General features: G+C 47.0%; 1 protein-coding gene across 1 annotated transcript; it reads left to right on the top strand.

The window, feature by feature from the left end:
* Window positions 1–15,553: 15,553 nt before the first annotated feature.
* LOC138648092 (protein kinase C delta type-like) lies at window positions 15,554–22,779 on the top strand. Its single transcript, XM_069737596.1, has 7 exons — window positions 15,554–16,007; window positions 16,302–16,579; window positions 16,889–16,980; window positions 17,088–17,150; window positions 17,665–17,803; window positions 21,109–21,300; window positions 22,600–22,779. The coding sequence occupies exons 1-7, from the start codon at window positions 15,554–15,556 to the stop codon at window positions 22,777–22,779; spliced, it is 1,398 nt and encodes a 465-aa protein (XP_069593697.1).
* The last annotated feature ends 123 nt before the right edge of the window (window positions 22,780–22,902 follow it).

Genomic DNA, 22,902 nt, shown 5'->3' with positions numbered 1-22,902 from the left:
AGGGTTGGTTTTGGAATTATAACCAGGGTGATGAATTACATCTCTTGAAAAGTTTCCATTTCTGATTGAGGTCCCTAGATGACTTTTAGCCATTATAATGACCCTTACAACGCAGGCCAAACACCAATCATTCCAGTCTAGATATTACCACATTATGATACATGCAGCGCCCCAGAGTCCTGGTCGTTGCAGTGATGTTGCTCTCCCACCAGGGGGAGTGATGTTACGTCTGATGGCACCAAAGGAGTTAAACCCTGCCAGGTATCACAGCCACACACACATTTCACACTCCAGTACACCAGGGGGAGCTAAGGGTTCTATCTACTAGGCCACTCCTCACATTAGGGTAAAACTGGTGGGTTGGTTAAGAAGTGAGGGAGAAGGAGTTGGGAGTTGGAGGAGAGAGGAGTTCCTGGCTGGAGACTAGCGAGAAAGGTCTCCAGGCCGAGCTGGCTGGAGCAAGGCCCAGTCAGATCCAGACTACGGTCTGAGGAGGAGGACAGAAGGCACAAGGAGCTGCGCCTGCAACCCATGCGGCAGCACCCTAGGAAAGGACAAGAAGGGAAACGTGTCATAGTGAGTGAGAAACGAAGTCGTAGTAACAGGAGTAACAAATCAGTGGGAGACCAGCTAGAAGCAGGCTGCCTCCACCTGAAGCGCAGTACCGGTGGCCGGAGCATCGAGGGAGTAACAGTCTGTATGCTTTATTTCAGAGACCGGCAGGGCAGTCATCTACAAGTTGGCTGTCCGACCTAAGAGCCTAAGCAGACAAGCTGGCAACGCAGAGGAGGGGCGACACTAGGGTCCCTATAAAATAGCCTCAGGCCACCACCGTCATACGGGTTTTGTCCTATCCATCTGGGGGACAGGAGAAGAGTAACAAGAGTGAGGACCCTATTAGGAGCTAATGCAAGTAGGGACCTACTACGTTACTGTGCGCAAAGGGAAGGCTACTGATTTCCACCTGGCTCAGGGGACTCTGGAATTGCCATCAGACCAGCTGGACTCTGCCGACCCTGTAACCTGGTACCCCGGACTGTGGATGCTGAAGCCTTCAGTAAAGGTAAAGAGACTGCACCCACTGTGTCCTCTTCACTCACCGCGTCTCGCATCACCCACCATCAACATCTACACTACTGGGAAGCCCTGGGGAAACACTTCACCTGTTGGAAAGTATTCCATCTAGCTGTCATAATATCACCCCAGTGGACCCCTAAGCAGCGTCGGTCACCCTGACCGAATACCACAGGTGGCGTCACGAACACTTGACAAACTTACATCACCTTTAATTGGGCGCCCCTTAGCAGGGCTACGGACCGGGTCGGGCCACCGTGACATCCCCGCAGAAGGGACTGAAGGACCCGGTACCGAGTACCCCATTGTCCTGCGCCTGGGGGCGATCCAATACACAAAATATATTCCTTCTACATACCATTATGGTGCCTCCTGTCTGAATCCTGAATGGCTTTAATTGTCTTCTTTGAACTAGAAAGATGGTGAAGGAGAACCAGCAGTGGAATCTCAGTTATGGTGGCAACTTCAAATGACCACTAGAAGACATAAATATTGCAGTGAGGAGTTCACTTATTTATTACAGGATTCTAGCTAAAGACAATTTTTAAAGAAAACTTTAGGTCATCATAATGTACTCAACATTCATGATCTGGACTGGTTATGGATCTCCTGACCCAAATCCAAGTCTCATATATTCCAAAAAGGCTGTAGAGTTTGGGTCAGGAGACCAAGGACCAGTCTGGACTATGCAGTTTGTACTTGGAGCGTGATAGTCAGAAGCGTGAGTCTGGACATACTCTTATAGAAATGACGAACGGGGTCATATACAGTTAGCGGTTAACTTTTTTACAAAAATGTTGCTCCCCCATGAGGTTAACGAAATTTGCATCTCGGCTTCAGGAAAATGGCCGCCGCGATCTCCATCTGTGCACGCGTGGCATCCCGCGGCCATTTTCCTGAAGCCCTGTGCAGCAGAGCACTCCATCTGCGCACGCGCGGCCTCCGGAAGATGGCCGCCCCCACCGATGACAATGGTACTAGCGCAGATCGCGCGCTTTTTCTTCACCTGCGCGCAGTGGATTCGGGCACTTGGACATGCGCACACCACTACGCCACCAACGGAAAGCTGGGGAAGAAAAGAGCGATGTCACCACGCCCACCTGACCTGACCAGCCTGATTGACAGGCGAAAACGGCGACTTTGGTAATGTATTTCGCAGCATAGGTGGGGAATCAGGGTACACTACATACACTATTGTAACGCACAGCGCAGGCCCTATTTAACAGTATTTTTATCTCAATCTGAAAAAACGGGGTGACAGGTTCCCTTTAAGCAGCAATGAGCAGGAAACAGTTAACTATTTACATATTCGGGGTTTCGAGGTTTGTTTCTATAGTAGGTGACAAGACATGAATCGGTAGTGAACACTTCCTGGCCGGGGAAGGTCTGGATCCGTGCTCTCATCCGATGCCATATGGACGCCCTTGGGTTGTCTCTTAGGCACAATCAAGTCATTAGTGGTCCGGGTTTAGACGTCAGAGTTAGCGGCAGACTCCGTAGGCAGGACGCTAGACGCAGGGGTAGTGGTACTGGGCCCCGTGGGCTCGGGGACTGGAGGGGTACTGTCACTAGTTTCAGTCGTGACAGTAGATGGCGCTACCACAGGCTTACATCGTTTGACTCTTTTGGCATACCATCCCCGCTCACTCCAGTGGCGGGTGTAGGTCACATGGTCCCCTCTGGACAAGTTTCAGGTAGGCGGTACGCTGTGGGACTGGGCCTCCACGTTACAGCTAGTAACAAAGACTTCAGTCGGCAGCCCTGGCTCCAGTATAAAGCCGCAACCCCTTCTCAGGTGAAAGGCTAGTACTATCCCTTGTTTCACTGCACTCTCAGGGCAGCAGTTGAAGAGGGGCGTTTGTACCCCTGATCGGGCAGTCTGTTCTGTTCGCCCCCGGTCTTCCCATTGTGAAACTAAGCATCGTTTATACTGCTCCCAGGTGAGCCTGATGACATAAGAGCCCTCCTGTCTGGACCCGTCTGGTTGGATCCTTGGAGCATCCCATTCAAAGATCACCCCATCGTGACTCACATCTAACGGTTCGCCCATAGACGTCGACAGTGGGGGCAGTATCCCTTTCATGGCGTAAAGGGCTGCCACCACAATCTCGGCAGCGGAAGACCGGTCATAGATGGGATGGGGAGCAGTCACTGGAGCTGGATCAGGCGGTGGGGCAGGGTCGTTTTTGGTACCTGCGTCTGATGTGGTTCCACCGATGTCGATCGGCTCCGCTGACGAGGATGCTGGAGTCGGCTGCGGCACGGACCATGGTTCTTCCAGTGTGACCTTCCTGCACAGCTCCGACTTCAACTTCTTCACCGCTGTCGGCTCTGCGCCTGGGAGTGGACATCTCGATGCCTCCTCCGGTGGCTCCAAGAAGTCCGGATCCTCCAGTGGCGGCAAGCCCTGGTTCGGCTCCGATGGGCTGCGGTAGTCCTGGGTCACTTCGTCATCGTTCAGGTACCCGCTGGTCGTCATCTCTGCTTCTTGATCTGCGGTGGCACACACATGCTGCTCCTCCATTTTCTGGGGTTGGAGCTCCTGCATCCCTGAGCTCGTCATCCTGCAGCTGTAGTCGGAGAGGGTGGTCGCTACTTTTGGCGCCGCTTTCCCGATCTCCTCACATGGCACGCCCTCCTTGTTCTACTGCGTTCCTCGTGGCGCTATAATGGCGGCAGTTTTGGCGGGAATCTTGGCGGCAAATAGCAATACACAGTCTTTGCAATAAATCACAGTTCAAGCACAATTCAATCACAGTTCCAAGGCACACATGACCTGATTCTGCAGGCTTAAGTATATCCTGTTCGTGATGCCAAGTTGGAGCGTCCCCAGACGCAGGGCCGCGGGATACTCGGTATCGGTCCTCTCTGTCTCGGTGCTGGGGTTGTCACGGTGGCTGGACCCAGTCCATAAACCTGCTAAGGGGCGTCCAATGAAAGGGTGATGAAAGTTTGTCAAGGGTTCGTGACGCCACCTGTGGTATTCGGTCAGAGTGACCGACGCTGCTTAGGGGTCCGCTGGGGTGATGGAATGGCAGCTAGATGGAATACCTTACCACAGGTGAAGTATGTCCCCAGGGCTTCCCAGTAGTGTAGGTGGCGATGATGTGAGGCACAGTTAATAACGAGGACACAAAGGGTGCAGTCTCTTTACCTTTTTACTGAAGACTTCGGGATTCGCAATCCAGAGCACTGCTAACAGGGCTGGCTGAGTCCGGCCAGTCCAAAGGCACATCCAGAGTTCCCTTTGCAGGTGGAAATCAGTGCCTACCAACTAGCACCTGTGTGTTGTAGTCCTTCCCTGCTGGGCATTCGGGATAGTCCTCACAACTTTCGTATTCGTTCGTTCTCTCTCTCTCCGTCCCCCAAGTTTATCTGGATATGACGCACCCGTATGATGGGAAGGCCTGGAGTTATTCTGGGACCCTAGAGACACCCCTCTCCCACAATTGCCCCCTATGTCTGCTTAGGTGATTTTAGGTAGACAGCCAACCTATAATCAGCTGTCCTTCCGCATTTTGAAGTAATGCTTGAAGTCTGTTACTTCCTCGGCGTTCCGGCCACCGGCTACGCGCCTCAGTAGGATGTTGCCGATCTCGGGGCACGACTCCTACTGGTTCTATCTCCTTGTGCTGTGATTTCGTTTCTCACTTCTCCACAATATCCTTCGCTTCGTGTCCTTCCTTAGGATGCCGCCGCAAGGTAGTGCAGGCGTGGCTCCGTAACGATCTGTCCTTTCTGCTAGGTACCTGCCAGGAACCCACCCCTGACAGGTCCTCCCTGGAGCTCTCCCAGGCTGGGTTCTCCCTAACTTCCTGTCAAACCCCCAGTTTTACCAGAGTGTAAGGAGTGGCCTAATACATAGTGCCTTTTGCTCCCACTGGTGGCCGGAGTGTGAAGTGTAATGTGTGACTGTGATACCTGCTCAGGTGAACTCCTTTAGTGCAATCAGACATAACATCACTCCCCTTATTGGCAGAGCGACATTACTGCAACGACCAGGACTCTGGGATGCTGCACACACACTGGGGCAGAATGCTGGTGGACACACACTGGGGCAGAATGCTGGTGGACACACACTGGGGCAGAATGCTGGTGGACACACACTGGGGCAGAATGCTGGTGGACACACACTGGGGCAGAATGCCGGGCACACACTGGGTCAGAATGCTGGACACACACTGGAGCAGAATGCTGGACACACTGGGGCAGAATGCTGGACACACTGGGGCAGAATGCTGGACACAGTGACAGGGGCAGTATGCTGGACACAGGGGCAGACTATGAGACCCGGGGGCAGAATGCTGGACACGGGCAGAATGCTGGACATTGGGGCAGAATGCTGGACATTGGGGCAGAATGCGAGACACGGGGCAGAATGGAGATACGGGGCATGATTGGAGACACGGGGCAGGATAAAAGACATGGGGGCATGACTGGAGACAGATGGGGAGGACAGGAGACACAGGGGGCATGATTGGAGACAAGTGGCAGGATTGCAGACATGGGGGCATGATTGGAGACATAGGGGGCAGAATGGAGACATGGGGCATGATTGGAGACACTGGGAGCAGAATTGGAGACCGGTCGTGCAGGATCATGGGGCAGGATGGAGAGATTACATGGGGCGATCATATGGGGCAGGATGGGGAGATCATATGGGGCAGAATGGATACTCATGAGGGCAGGATGGGAGAACATATGGCTGACGCCAGGAATGAGACACACGGTGGCCAGGATGGGGAATATTATTACCATAGGGGCTAATTTAGGGATATTATTACTGCAGTGATGTATATGTATTTATTTTATTTTTTGAGTATACTGTTTTAAATGAGGGGGCGGTCCTGTTACTGTGTAGAGTGATACTATGTCGTCTCTTTTTCTTCATGTGGTGTAATGTAGAAGTTGGGAAAAATTAAGTAATGTATTCTACAAGCAGAGCGCGAGATAACTGTGTTATTTCCTGCAGAGACGAGTCCTGGCTGGATGAAATGATGGCGGTCTGTGCTGGATGAAAGATGAAGAACTTCACCTAGAGACGTCACTGGTGAGTCAGTGTGTTACCTATACACTGACACTATACACTGTATACTGTATACAGAGCTCCTGTGTATAATTTCACTAGTGATCACTGTATTATCTGTACACAGACACTGCATACTAAGTACAGATCTCCTGTGTATAATGGCACTTATGATGATAGTATGGTGCTTTTTTTTATTACTGATCAGAATTGTAGTATTCAGTCACTATGTGGTGGTAATATGCGGTCTGGTCATGGTGTAGCGGTATTTGTTCTTTGTATGTGATATTATTGGTCATTTTAAAAATTTAAAAATAAATTAATATATACCTAAATTGTATTGCATATTTTAACAAATATTTAATAGGTTACAGTAGAGTAGGGCCCGGCCAAAAGTGTCTACCGTGTTATGGTGGCGGCTTAAAAAATCATTTGGCCAAAACAAAAGCTGCTGGCTATATGTGTGATCTGGTGATGGGAACTGTTAATGTGTGATAGGTAAGAAGTGGAGTTTTTCCAAGAGAGAGAGCGGTGGGACTGTGGACAGTTCGAGGGGTGGAGCGTGGAGGCGGGGCTGGGGTGGAGCCTGGGCAGAGTCTCAAGGGGGCCCCTAAAATTTTGCCAGTATGGGGCCCCGAAATTTCTAGTGGCAGCCCTGCCTCTGTGTCACTAATTTTTTGCACTTTTTCCTTTCTTCATAAATTACACAGACATTCTGTCATCAAAAATTCAATTTTGGTTCATTTTAATTGTATATTTTAAAAATCTGTTTTAAATTTAGCCTAATATACAAGTCATTAACAGTAGAAAGTGTTTATTAACATTTATTTTCCTATAAATTCCAATTTCTCGTCGATTTTGAATGTTTTATTGTCACATATTAAAGTGTGACACGATTGTTGCTATCAGCGATCTGGGAGTTAACATGAACATGCTGTTAACAGGAACATGCTGTTCTCCTTCCATTCAGCACTTTTTCCATCCATTTCAACATGTTTACTGCCCCCCAGAACTCCTTGTAAGTGCGCCGCCCCAGTGTCCTGGTCGTCGCAGTGATGTCATTATCCTTTCAGGGGGAGAAGTGATGTCATGTCTGATAGCAAGCACAGCAGACCCTGTTAGGTCACTAGCAACCCCTGTACTGCGGAGGTCTACACGTAGCACCAAAAATCAAACCCCAATTCGCTACAAAACTTGGAATCTGTAACAAAGATATATATACAGACATTTTCAAACAAACAGCAGCAACTATTGATATATAGTTGCTGCTGTTTGTTTGAAAATGTCTGTATATATATCTTTGTTACAGATTTAAAATGGACAATGGAGTAATGGACAGTGAATTACTCAAAAACTTTCACTATACTTTTAAAAGGGATCCCTTTGTTTACCCGGGATCCTTGTTGTTTCAAGTTTGCACTCACTGAACTGGGAGTCATGAACTGTGCATGGCCAAGACTTTTGCAAAGTTCAAGTGTCCTCACCTCCCATAAAGGGAAGCACCACTTTTGCACAAGTTGTTTATAGCATTTCAAAATTGTATGTCTTTTGCTAACATGTATTGTTGTTCTTCTTTCCCAGTCCCGGAGTACTGGATTTAACAGGGGGGGGAGTGCGGTGCCCCAGTGTCCTGGTCGTCGCAGTGATGTCATTATCCTTTCAGGGGGAGAAGTGATGTCATGTCTGAAGGCAATGAAAGACAACCACATTCAGGTATCACACACATGCAACATGTTCACACTCAAGACCAGAAGGGGGAGCTCTAAGCCTGTTTAGGGTGAATGTTATGACTAGGTGGCCTTGGAGCAGCATGAGAACTTTCACTGGAGAAAGTGGCCACTATACTGACCGCAAACCTGAACTTAACACCGCAACTAGAAGTAGCCGTGGAGTGTACCTAACACACCTAGACACCTCGTCACAGCTGGAGGACTAAATAGCCCTAAAGATGGAAACCGGAATACTATCTTGCCTCAGAGAAAATCCCCAAAGGATAGACAGCCCCCCACAAATATTGGCGGTGAGTCGGAGAGGAAAAAACATATACAGGCAGAAAAAACAGGATTTAGCACAGGAGGCCACTCTAGCTAGATAGGACAGGATAGGACAGAGTTCTGTGCGGTCAGTATTAAAAAACCCTTCAAAAAATCCACAGCAGAATATACTAAAAACCTCCTACATCTAACTAAAGATGTAGGAGCGTATATCTGCAACTCCAGTGAATCCTACAAGCAGAGCAGGAATAAACTGAAACAAGCACACAGCAGTGTGCCACAGATACAAAAACAAAACACTTATCTTTGCTGAATTTGGCAGCAAGCAGGAGAAGCCAGAAAGAGATCCAATACTTCACAAGAAACATTGACAACTGGCAAGGGCTAAAGGATCCTGCACACCTAAATATCCCAGTCAGAATTGCAATTATCCGATACACCTGGCCAGGACTGCGAGTCAGAGACAACTGCATTCCCACCAACAACCACTGGAGGGAACCCAAGAGCAGAATTCACAACAGTACCCCCCCCTTGAGGAGGGGTCACCGAACCCTCACCAGGGCCCCCAGGACGATCAGGACGAGCCAGATGAAAGGCACGGACCAAATCAGCAGCATGGACATCAGAGGCAAAAACCCAAGAATTATCCTCCTGGCCATAACCCTTCCATTTGACCAGGTACTGAAGCTTCCGCCTCGAAAAACGGGAATCCAAAATCTTCTCAACAACATATTCCAACTCCCCATCAACCAACACAGGGGCCAGAGGATCAACAGAGGGAACAACGGGCTCCACATATTTCCGCAATAAAGATCTATGGAAGACATTATGGATAGCAAAAGAGGCAGGAAGCGCCAGACGAAAAGACACCGGATTAATAATCTCAGAAATCCTATAAGGACCAATAAACCGAGGCTTAAACTTAGGAGAAGAAACCTTCATAGGAACATGACGGGAAGACAACCAAACCAGATCCCCAACCCGAAGCCGGGAACCAACACACTGACGACGGTTAGCAAAACGCTGAGCCTCCTCCTGAGACAACACCAAATTGTCCACCACATGAGCCCAAATCTGTTGCAACCTGTCAACCACAGAATCCACACCAGGACAGTCAGAAGGCTCAATCTGCCCAGAAGAAAAACGAGGATGAAAACCAAAATTACAAAAGAAAGGCGAAACCAAAGTAGCAGAACTAGCCTGATTATTAAGGGCAAACTCGGCCAATGGCAAAAAAGCCACCCAATCATCCTGATCAGCAGACACAAAGCATCTCAAATAAGTCTCCAAAGTCTTATTAGTTCGCTCGGTCTGGCCGTTTGTCTGAGGATGAAATGCAGAAGAAAAAGACAAATCAATGCCCAGCTTGGCACAAAAGGCCCGCCAAAACCTAGAAACAAACTGGGAACCTTTGTCAGACACAATATTCTCCGGAATACCATGCAAACGGACCACATGCTGAAAAAACAACGGAACCAAATCAGAAGAAGAAGGCAATTTAGGCAAAGGCACCAAATGAACCATCTTAGAGAATCGGTCACAAACCACCCAGATAACCGACATCCTCTGGGAAACAGGAAGATCGGAAATAAAATCCATAGAAATATGCGTCCAGGGCCTCTCAGGGACCGGCAATGGCAAAAGCAACCCACTAGCACGGGAGCAACAAGGCTTGGCCCGCGCACAAGTCCCACAGGACTGCACAAAAGAACGCACATCACGCGACAAAGAAGGCCACCAAAAGGACCTACCAACCAAGTCTCTGGTACCAAAAATGCCAGGATGACCAGCCAACACGAAACAGTGAACCTCAGAAATCACTCTACTAGTCCATCTGTCAGGAACAAACAGTTTCCCCACAGGACAACGGTCAGGTTTGTCAGCCTGAAATTTTTGAAGAACCCATCGTAAATCAGGAGAAATGGCAGAAAGGACCACCCCTTCTTTCAGAATACCGACCGGTTCCAAGACCTCAGGAGAATCAGGCAAAAAACTCCTAGAGAGGGCATCAGCCTTAATATTCTTAGAACCCGGAAGGTACGAGACCACGAAATCAAAACGAGAAAAAAACAAGGACCATCGAGCCTGTCTAGGATTCAACTGTTTGGCAGACTCGAGGTAAATCAGATTCTTATGATCGGTCAAGACCACAATACGGTGCTTAGCTCCCTCAAGCCAATGTCGCCACTCCTCAAACGCCCACTTCATAGCCAACAACTCCCGATTGCTGACATCATAATTGCGTTCAGCAGGCGAAAACTTACGGGAAAAGAAGGCACACGGTTTCATTAAGGAACCAACAGGATCCCTCTGAGACAAAACAGCCCCTGCCCCAATCTCAGAAGCGTCAACCTCAACCTGAAACGGAAGAGAAACATCCGGTTGATGCAACACAGGAGCAGAAGTAAAACGACGTTTAAGTTCCTGAAAGGCAGAGACAGCCGCAGGCGACCAATTCGCCACATCAGCGCCCTTCTTCGTCAAATCAGTCAAGGGTTTAACCACGCTGGAAAAATTAGCAATGAAACGGCGATAAGAATTAGCAAAACCCAAAAATTTCTGAAGGCTCTTCACAGATGTGGGCTGAATCCAATCATGAATGGCCTGAACCTTAACAGGATCCATCTCTATAGACGAGGGAGAAAAAATAAAGCCCAAAAAGGAAACCTTCAGCACCCCAAAAAGACACTTAGACCCTTTCACAAACAAGGCATTGTCACGAAGGATCTGAAATACCATCCTGACCTGCTGCACATGAGACTCCCAATCATCGGAAAAAATCAAAACATCGTCCAAATATACAATCAAGAATTTATCAAGATAATCCCGGAAGATATCATGCATGAAGGACTGAAAAACAGATGGAGCATTAGAGAGTCCGAATGACATCACAAGGTATTCAAAATGGCCTTCGGGCGTGTTAAACGCAGTTTTCCATTCATCACCCTGCTTAATACGAACAAGATTATAAGCCCCCCGAAGGTCAATCTTAGTAAACCAACTAGCTCCATTAATCCTAGCAAACAAATCGGAATACTATCTTGCCTCAGAGAAAATCCCCAAAGGATAGACAGCCCCCACAAATATTGGCAGTGAGTCGGAGAGGAAAAACATACACAGGCAGAAAAAACAGGATTTAGCACAGGAGGCCAATCTAGCTAGATAGGACAGGATAGGACAGAGTTCTGTGCGGTCAGTATTAAAAAACCCTTAAAAAAATCCACAGCAGAATATACTAAAAACCTCCTACATCTAACTAAAGATGTAGGAGCGTATATCTGCAACTCCAGTGAATCCTACAAACAGAGCAGGAATAAACTGAAACAAGCACACAGCAGTGTGCCACAGATACAAAAACAAAACACTTATCTTTGCTGAATTTGGTAGCAAGCAGGAGAAGCCAGAAAGAGATCCAATACTTCACAAGAAACATTGACAACTGGCAAGGGCTAAAGGATCCTGCACACCTAAATATCCCAGTCAGAATTGCAATTATCCGATACTCCTGGCCAGGACTGCGAGTCAGAGACAACTGCATTCCCACCAACAACCACTGGAGGGAACCCAAGAGCAGAATTCACAACAGGTGAACTCCCCTATGTAACATCCTGATCTGGAGGGAAAAGGAGTTCAGAGTGCAGTTCCTATCAGGAAGACAGAGGGAGAGGAGCTCTGCTGGTGTGAAGTGCTGCAACTCCTGGGAAAAGACACTAAAAAGTGAGCCTATTGCAGAGAGTGTGCAGGAAAGGAGAGCACAGGAGAGGAATATCAGAGGGAGATCAGCCAGGAACAAGCTGCTCTTTTCTGAAGTGCAGAATCTGGTAGCCAGCTCACCGTGGAAGTAAGTGCTCTACGCCTTGCTTCAGAGACTGGCAGGGCAGGTGATTCCAAGTTGCCTACCCGCCCTTGTATACCTAGGAGGCACGGTGACACCGCTCAGAGGCCGGGGCATGCTAGAGTCCCTAACCAAAGTCTCAAGTCACCAGCCATACGGGTTAGTCCTATCCACACCATCTGGGGGACAAGAAAGAGACATTTCATCTACAATAGTTGTGAGGACCTTACCGAGAAGCTCAGCAGGGAGGTACTACAACACACAGGCACTAGAGGAAGGCTACTGATTTCCACCTGGACAAGGGGACTCTGGAATTGCCTTCAGACCGACCGGACTCTGCCTGCCCTGTCATCTGGTTCTCCGGGCTGAGGATACCATCTGAAGTCTTCAGTAAACAAGGTTAAAGACTGCAAACCTGTCTCCTCGTTTGACACCCCTGAGGGCCACGGACCGGGTCAGCCACCGTGACATCCCCCGAACTGAAGGACCTGGTGCCGAGTACTCCATCGCCCTACCCTGGGGGGATACATAGGTTGTACTGGAAAAGTCTACGATTTCCAATTGACTCCCATTATACTTGTTACTTGAAACTGCAGCGCCCCAGGGTCCTGGTCGTTGCAGTAATGTCATTCTCCTCTAGGGGAGGGCGATTCTACGTTTGGAGGCAAAGAAGGACAACTGCATCCAGGTATCACAAATATGCAACACATTTCACACTCCAGGCCACCAGGGGGAGCTCTGATCCTTTTTATTAGGTCACTCCCCACACTTAGGTAAAACTGGTGACCTGTAGGGAAAGTTAGTTAGTTGCTGGCTGAGCTTCGCTCAGGTAGTTGGTCCCTGACAGGGGTGGGATCCTGTCAGAGATCGGGGAAGAAGGACACGGAGCTGTGCATGCCCTGAGAGCTGCAGCTTCCAGAAAAAGACACTGAAGGAGAACTGTATTGCAGAGAGGGTGAAAGAAGTCGTAGCAAAGGAGTGGATACCAGAAGGAGACCAGCCCTACACAGGCTGCTTCCTTCTGAGGCGCAGAATCCCGGTAGCCGGAACACTGAGGGAGCAACAACCCTTTATGCCTTGCTCCAGAGACCGGCAGGACAGCTAATTTCATGTTACCTGCCCGCCCTATACCCAGGAGGCAAGGTGGCACACCTTAGAGGCTGGGGCATGATAGAGTCCCTGTAAAATGCCTCAAGCCACCGGTCATACGGGTTAGTCCTATCCTACCCGGGGGACAGAGAGAGAGAGACATAACATCTATAACATCTGTGAGGACCTTATGAGAAGCTTAGCAGTAAGGGACTACAACACTGAAGCACTAGAGGAAGGCTACTGATTTCCACCTGGACAAGGGAACTCTGGACTTGCCTCCAAACCAGCCAGACTCTGCCTGCCCTGTGATCTGGTGCCCTGGACTGTGGATGCTGAAGTCTTCAGTAAAAGTAAAGAGACTGCAACATTGCGTCATCGTTCTTCTCTGCGCCTCTCACCATCCACCATCTACACACCGGAAGCCCTGGGGACATACTTCACCTGTGGGAAGGTATACCATCTAGCTGCCATAACATCACCCCAGCGGACCCCTCAAAGCAGCGTCGGTCACCCTGACCGAATACCACAGGTGGCGTCATGAACATATCCCTTTAAAGACCTTTCTCTTTTAAACGGATGTCCCAGGGCCACGGACTGGGCCAGCCACGGTGACATCCCCCTGTGAACCGAAGGACCCGGTACCGAGTACCCCTCTGCCCTGGCGGGGCGATCCAAAACTAGCACCAGAGCATTAGGAATTGCTCGATTCGAGTAACGAGCATCAGAGCAGTTTAGTGCTTGCTCATCTCTAGTTTTTACTCTGCAGATTATCACTATAGAGGCAGGTACATATTGCTTTGGCTTGTTTGATTTTTTTTCTGATTTAATCTTTTGAGCAGTATACAGTACAATGGAATATACTTTATATTTCTGAATCTGTATGTCTGTGTTTTTAGATGAAAATATAAAATAAATAATAATTTTCATTGAATTAATCATTCTATTTATAATGCAAAAATATAATTCAGAGTAGAATTAAAGTTTTTTTTATAAAACTGAAGTGTTACAAATTAACTATTAGGAAAGCAAATCACACCTCTGCCTATGTGTACGTTCACCCCACAGTATTTTCCACCTGGATGCTGTGCAAGAAAAAAACTGACCTTACAAGAACCAATGTAATTCAATAGGGTTGTGCAGATAACATCAGTCTATTTGGTATTTTGGATGAAATTTGCCTTTTTGATGGCATACATTTGGCACACGGATGACAATACAGATGAAAAATCATGTTTTGCTGGATACCAGTCCTTTTCAAATTATTCCTCGATCTCCTCCTCCCGAATCTTATGGCTTTTAGTTATTACTAGGCAAAGTAACATTACATCCATATAGAGATAAAGTCATGAACTACGTCATCCTATGTCTACTGCAGGGTATAATATCACTGTGGACAAAACGCCACCGGGTATAAAAGACACTGGACAATGTGGAGATTTTATATACTTGTGTGCACAGTATGTAGATGAAATGTCACTGTGGCCTCTACACAACACAGGGCTGTGGGATGGAGGTGTGGGGGGCACAATGTGAAATATAAGGATTTTTTGTTATTTTCATTGACGTGCATCACTACAGATTTGCACCTATCAGACATAACATGGAAGGCACCTACGTAATATTTTGAGTATTTTGGAGACCTGAGTGATGTTTGATGTGTAGCACGGCACATTCTCCTACTGAAAGGGACCTCTGCTAGTAAGGAACATGGATGCCATAAAGGGGTATACTTTATTTTTAGATGAGTCCTGGGACATAATACCAAATTGGTAAATCCACCTTAGTTTGGTGAATAGGAGGGTGAAGGGGAAGACAGAGAAATATTCACCTTGTGGGTAATTTGGGTCTGAATCCACCAGGATTGACTTGTCTTCACCTGTGTTATGGTGTCATATACTGGAGCACAGAAATATTTATCTTATACTGTATGTATGTACTTGGGAAGCCACGTTTCCTTTTTCATCTGCAATCTTTATGTGCACCCTAATGTTACAATTTATTATTTCTCCTGCTATATTTAGGCGATTTGGTGCCCTCCTTACTATATTCTGTAACACTGCTGTGTTCCTCCATCTCCAATTGTTATTTTAATATGTCTTTGTGCATATGTTGTTTTTAATGAGATCATGTCCAGCAATTTTGCATATTTAATGCATAAGATACATTTATTTATTAAATTTATATTTGTTGGTGCATAAGTTCTTGTATTATTCCTAGGTGCTCACAGTTTTTTGAACAGTTAGATGCAAAACATTTAAGGCCCATTAGTAAAATCTTAAAAAATAAAAATATGTTACAATGCAAAACCAAACTTTTCATATACTCGGTCATGCTATTATGTCAAACTTAGTCCTGCAGCAGTTGATGACATCATCGCTTACACTCAGACACAATGGCGATGATGTCACAATACTAGGTGACTGTTAGGTTAAGGATTCCGTTGTCACTTTTCTTACTTTACCTTCAACTGTTGGAGAGTGAAGACAACTTTTGCGCACTTAGCAAATTCGTTATTTTCGATATTAACTTATCATGGGACGAAAAAGGAAGCATGGTGAAAAGAATAAGAGGAGTGCTAAAAAGAGATGCACGGAAGAGAGTTCTTCTCAGCGAGGAGAAACTTCTCAGGACATTGTACAGGACGTACCTGTTGAGAAAACAGATGATCCCTGTACAACATCTTCTGGATATCCACCAGAGACGAAGACCCTTAAAAAGGGGACAAAAAGAGGGAACTCATCTCCTGAGAAGGAAGATGGAACCCCAAATAAGAGAGGAAAAATTGTGGAATCTGAGAGTGGAAAGGATGTTACCTCTGATAAAAGGTTTAGCGGATCAGCTAAAACCAAGAGCTCTCACATACATCATGAGAGAGTTGAAAATCAAAGTTGTAGAGAACAACTTAAGAGAAAGAGGACATCTGACACTGAGGCCACCACAAAGAGAAGACGTGAGACTGACAAATCCATCGATCAAGCTCCAAAAGGTAAAGTCTATAGTAATTTAGTCACAGGCCACATCCATGTTTTATATACAGTGTTCATTTATTTTACAAAATGTAACCTAATGACATAATCGTATCATGTACATCTTACCGTGTACATCAGAGCTCTCCACCTTCTATACTTGGGGCTCTCCAGCCAGCACATGGTGGTAGCCAGGTTCATCAGGGTTCAAAGTTCATGATAGCTTTTTTAAAAAATGCCAATTTATTGTAGCATTATATGTGAGTGTGACTGTAAGATTAATTATTGGTTCTTATATCTGTTTTCTTTTCTAGGTGTAATCGGTGCTGAGACCACCAGCCCTTCAGAGCAAGTGACTGCCTGTTTTTCCCTGGAGAATTTCATCTTTACCAGGAAGCTTGGAGAAGGCAGTTTTGGCAGGGTGATGCTGGCAACACATCAACCCAGCGGACATCAGCTGGCAGTCAAGATGGTCAAGAAGAGGAAATTGTTGGAGTGCGCTAAACACAACCTCCGCTTAGAGAGAGAGGTCCTGGAAATCACTGAAGACAGCAGATTCTTCACACATGCCTATGGCACCTTCCAGACAGCGGTAAGAGACTCCTCGCCTTCTAGAAATTCTCTCTCCTTTCTCCTTCCATTAGATTGTAAATTCAATCTTTGCCTGTGCAAATGAGTAGCCCTGCTGCATGCTCTGTGTGCCTGTATGCCCTGGGCGCCATTACTGGTGGCTATCATTAGAGGATTTTGACTTAGTTTTCACCCTGGACACCTCTCCAGTGTGTGCAGACACAGAGACATGTCTTCTGGACACACAGTAGAGGTCCCAGAACCATAGTAAATGTTATTAGGATGGATAAAATCTGCATTATTTACAATCATCTTCCCTCCTCTCGCACAGGACTATGCATTTTATGCCATGGAATATCTGAGTGGTGGAACGTTGACTGCATTTATCAAATCCAGAGCCCCCCTGGATGTCTGCACGACCAGGTAAGAGAACAGCCGCTCTGTGATTTCTGTTGCCGCTGTCTCCCCTCATAGTTATTAGTGGTTCTGTAAAACAATTAATGCTGATAGGATTTTTTCTTCCTTATTAGGTTCCTTGCAGCAGAAATCTTGAGTGGAATAGAGTTTCTCCACAGTCGGGGGATTATTCACCGGTAATAAGTCATTTCTTCTTTTATACATAGGGAAAGATTTACTATGGGAAATAGTTAAATGTGCCAGAATTGTGGTGTTATTTGTGCCATAAATCTGGTGAACATGACGTGTACCACATTTATGAAGTGTTTTAGACCCTTTTTGGGCTCACTCGAAGAGGGGTCAAGGCTTTTATGGAAATGGGAATAGTTTGATAGGAATCCATGTGGCTTACAATGTCACAACGTGCAACTAAACTGTAACCAGATTTTTGTGAAAATTATTGGCTGTAAGTAATGAAAACAATAGTGGTGTAACATCGGACAAAATTCTGAAGATGCTCCTAATTTGTCAAACAGCCACTGTGATGAATGTGGCGCGTTTTCAGACAGCCTGGTATATGTCTACACAAGATAGGATTAGTGAATCTGCCCCCAGTGTTTAGTGAGTGGTCCTGTGAAGCCCCCACAGTAACCCCAGCACTACAGCTCATCTATATCTGATTCACAGAACTATTTTTCTTTCTTTTTAAAGGGATTTAAAACCAGACAACATTCTTCTGGACGGAGATGGACACGCTAAGATTGCTGATTTCGGCCTTGCTGCTATGAATGTATTTGGCTCTCAGAAGATCAGTGAATTTAGAGGCACTCCTCGCTATTTGGCTCCTGAGGTGACTATGTGACTACTAATATCTCATACTTTATTATCCACCTGCAATTATCACTTAATGTGGAGCTTGTGGAATTACAGATCTATCACCACAGCGGCCCACATTTACTAACGCTAACTAATAGATGGACTGTGTAAGGGCCCCCATACATATTAGACTAAAGTCAGCCGAACCAGCCAATATCAGAAGGATCAACCAAGAGCAGCATGGTGGCTCAGTGCTTAGTACTGCAGCCTTACAGCGCTGGTGTCCTGGGTTCAAATCCCACTAAGGACAACATCTGTAACAAGTTTTTTATGTTCTCCCCGTGTTTGTGTGGGCTTCCTCTGAGTTCTCTAATTTCTTCTCACACTCCAAAGACATACTGATAGGGAATTTAGATTGTAAGCCCCAATGGGGACAGTGATAATAATGTATGTAAAGCGCTGTGGAATAAGATATCGCTGTATAAGAAAAGCATAATAAATTATCAGTCTAATGTGTACTGGGGCTTCTCGACTTCAGAGGTAGCTATCAACCAAATGATCTTTTGGCCGACATGTAATACTCTATGTATGGGGGCTTAGGTGTGGAAAAACACTACCAGTAAACATGGACCACGGTTGTTTTCTCTCCAGCGTCGGACTGGAGCACCTTGGGCCCACCAGAGAAAATCATTCTTGGGGCCCACTATGTAGCTACATAGAAATAGATACAAGACCACCAATTGTGCGGTAAAAAGCGCTAATATCAGGGTATAATATAAGGTAGTTCACGTCTTAATAATGTAGCAAGGGTTGGGGTAGCCCCCTCACAGAATATAATGTAGCCCCCTCATAAAATATAATGCAGTCCCCTCTCATAGAATATAATGCAGCACCCCACAAAATATAATGCAACACTCTCAGGTATGACGCAGTCCCCACTATAGAATATAATATAGCACCCCATAGGGTATAATGCAGCCCCCCCCCATATAGTGTAATGCCACCCACCACAGAATATAATGTAGTCCCCTGAGAGAATGCAGTTCCACCACAGAATACAATGCAGCCCCCCCATAGAGTATACTGTAGCCCCCTCATATAGTATGATGTAGCCCCCATAATATTATGTAGTCCCCTGAGAGAATAATGCAGCCCCACCACAGAATATAATGCAGCCCCTCATAGAGTATACTGTAACCCCTCATATAGTATGATGTAGCCCCCCATAATATAATGTAGTACCTTGAGTATAATGCAGTCCCCCCACGGCCGTATTTAGAGTTTCTGCTGCCCTAGGCACTTTTAGCGCTGCCTCCCCCTTTGGTGAGTATGACACTATCGGCAGTGACTTTGGCAAGAATCGCTGATGTGAAAGTCGCCTTTTGCAGCAGATCGGGCAGTTTTTCTGCATCTGCCGCGTAACGGATCACTTATGGCAACACTGCGTTCGGCCTCATTCATTCCCTATGGGATTTGCGGCACTTGCCGTGATCTGGCAAATGTGGTACCATACCTCCCAACTTTTGAAGGGAAGGAGGTATTAAGTTTGCGGCGCGCGTAGTGTGCCGCGGCAAATTTTAGGCCACGCCTCTGACCAGACCCATTTCACAACTAGTCACACCCATATCCACGTCCCAACCACACCCATTCAGCACTGCTGATCACACTGTTTTATATACAATAATTATAAGCAAACAAAAATATGGCCACACAGTGCTCAATACTGTATAATGGCCACACATGATGCTGCATACTGTATAATGACTGCACATGATGCTCCATACTGTATAATGGCCTCACATGATGCTGCATACTGTATAATGACTGTACATGATGCTCCATACTGTATAACGGCCACACATGATACTACATACTGTATAATGACCCCCCTCCTGTATGCATGGCTCATCTCCCTCCTATCCCATATACATAGCTCATATTACCCCCTCCTGTATGCATGACTCATATCTCCCCATGTATGCATGGCTCATATTCCCCCCCCCCATGCATGGCTCATATCCCCCCCCCCCCTGTATGCAAGGCTCATATCCCCCCCCTGTATGCATGGCTTATATTCCCCCTGTATGAATGGCTCATAGTCCGCCCCTGTATGCATGGCTCATATCCCCCCCCCCCTGTATGCATGGCTTATATTCCCCCCTGTATGCATGGCTCATAGTCCGCCCTGTATGCATGGCTCATATTCCCCCCTGCATGGCTCATATTCCCCCCTGCATGGCTCATAGTCCCCCCTGCATGGCTCATATTCCCCCCTGCATGGCTTATATTCCCCCCTGCATGGCTTATATTCCCCCCTGCATGGCTCATAGTCCCCCCTGCATGGCTCATATTCCCCCCTGCATGGCTCATATTCCCCCCTGCATGGCTCATATTCCCCCCTGTATGGCTTATATTCCCCCCTGCATGGCTCATAGTCCCCCCTGCATGGCTCATATTCCCCCCTGCATGGCTCATATTCCCCCCTGTATGGCTTATATTCCCCCCTGCATGGCTCATAGTCCCCCCTGCATGGCTCATATTCCCCCCTGCATGGCTTATATTCCCCCCTGTATGGCTTATATTCCCCCCTGCATGGCTCATATTCCCCCCTGTATGGCTTATATTCCCCCCTGCATGGCTCATATTCCCCCCTGTATGGCTCATATTCCCCCCTGCATGGCTCATATTCCCCCCTGCATGGCTTATATTCCCCCCTGTATGGCTCATATTCCCCCCTGCATGGCTCATATTCCCCCCTGCATGGCTCATATTCCCCCCTGCATGGCTTATATTCCCCCCTGCATGGCTTATATTCCCCCCTGTATGCAGGCTTTTCTCTCCGCTCCTGCTCCTGCTCGGCGCGCCGGCTTATGTCCTCCTTCATCCCCCCCCCCCGTCCCTCATACTCACCTGTCCCACTGCACGGCCGTGCCGACATCCCTCGCGCTCTGCCCCGACTCCAGGCGGCGGCGCCGGCGCAGCACCTTCTTCCTGCTTGAGCGGCCATGTGACACCGTTCATTAAGATCATGAATATGCGCATATTCATGATCTTAATGAGCGGTGTCACGTGACAGCTCGTTCAGGACGAGCTGCAGTGCAGACGCCGAGACCATCGCTGGAGCAGGCAGGGTGAGTATTCAAGGCGGGCAGCAGCGGCGGGGGAGGGCGCCCTGGAGCGGGGGGAAGCCCTGGAGCGGGGGGAGGCCCTGCCAGCAGGTGTCAGTGCCAGGGCCCACCGGAGGATTCTCCGGTTCCCCGGTGGGCCAGTCCGAGCCTGTTTCTCTCTCCCAGGATGGACAATAAACTAACTTACTCTTCTAATCTTATGTTTCCACAGATTTATCGTCTACATCCCTTTAATTACACGGTCGACCTGTTCGCTTTTGGGGTCATAGTCTTCCAAATGGCCACAGGATATTACCCGTTTTACTCTGGTCCGTGTTTACGAAGGATTGCCCGTTCAGTGAAATGTGACAAACCTTGCTATCCGTACACCATGGATTCTCAGCTCAGGGACGTCATAGAGAGAGTGAGTAAATAGACACTTATACCTGGAGACATAGGAAGGATAGATCAGTCATGAGTTTTGATAATACACTGTACATTTCATCACCACTGTTGGGTATTTCAGCTTTATCCAATAGAAGAATTGGGACAATGCTGGAGCCCCGGGACAGCCTCTCCTATATGTACAGTGTTCTCATCTACAGGCCAATCTATACAACAAAACCTCTCCACACAGCTAATCATCAGGATTATTGGGTATCGGTCCCTGACTGATCGACTACTGATGGCCTATCCTGTACTATCCTGTCCTATCCTGTCGTGTACTTTTATATCCTATCCTGTACTTTAATATCCTATCCTATCCTGTACTATTCTATCCTGTCCTTTAATATCCTATGATGTACTATCCTATCTTGCCCTATTCTGTCCTATCGTATTTGTTTCTAGCAATGGTTGTTTTAATAAATCCATCTTTCTATAAGAAAATGAGAAAATAATTCTGTAACTGCTTTTTTCTGAGATTATTTATATTATTACTTGTGATATAATAATGGTTCTTATTTATTTGCAGCTCTTGTGTAAATGGCCAGAGATGAGGCAGGATGTTTGCAGCAATTTAAAAGGACATCCATTCTTCTCGCCCATAAACTGGGAGGAATTAGAGGCGGGAAGGTCACGTCCACCATTTACAATGACACCTGTTAGTGCACAGCGTTATTTTATTATAATGTCACCTCCTCGTCTGAGTAATGTGATAATATGTGTAAGAAATACTCAAATAATGAGTAACAATCCTACATAGTGTATTCCAGAATGTGTTTATCCTCCCCTGCTGGTAAATGGGAGGAATTACAGTATGGGGCAGGATGGACAGGCTTTTACATATTTCTCAAAAGTGTAATTATTGTCCCCAATTCTTCAGAAGGCCACTTAGGGAATAACTTGGATCTATTAAGCTGCGTTCACACTGTGGATTTTTTTTGTTGCAAAAATGCCATAATGCTCTCGACATTTTAGGGGGGAAACCAAAACAAAAGTATGCATTTTTGTTGATACTGCGACAAAAGAACCCAATGTGGTTGCAACGTGTGAACACGGCTTTATGGTGCAGCTATAGCAGATGTGGATACCGCAGATTGCCGGGCAGCACCAGTAGTTGACTTGTTCTCAAGCTGCAGGTAACGATGCATCATGGCGATTAGCGGTAATCTGCACACGGTTACCACGGCTCATCCACAATCTGTACAGGTGCCCTCGGGAGGGGACGGATATAATTAAATACCTAATGAAGTAACCAGACTGATTTGTCTTTCTTCTATAGATCCCAGTTTTGGAAACCAGCCAACAAATTGAATTGCACCAAGTGATGTCTGGCACTGAAGCTCAGAAACCACCTATAACCCCGGAGGACCAGCAGCTGTTATGTGGCTTCTCCTATGTCAGCAACAGGTGGAAGAGCATTGGAAGCCGCAGAAATAACAGCAATGGAAATATAACGTAGTCCCCTCCCCCCAATACCTGACTACTGGGTCAGGGAGGCGTGGACCTGGGTGTGGTCTGAAGAAACAGGCGGGGTCTGTTGGAATCCCACCCCGAGTTCTTCCATCTACTCTGTTACATATCA

The sequence above is a fragment of the Ranitomeya imitator genome, chromosome 8, assembly GCF_032444005.1.
Source record: "Ranitomeya imitator isolate aRanImi1 chromosome 8, aRanImi1.pri, whole genome shotgun sequence".
NCBI lineage: Eukaryota > Metazoa > Chordata > Amphibia > Anura > Dendrobatidae > Ranitomeya > Ranitomeya imitator.
Note: the sequence above shows the minus strand (reverse complement) of the source record. Positions and strands in the feature narration are given on the sequence as shown.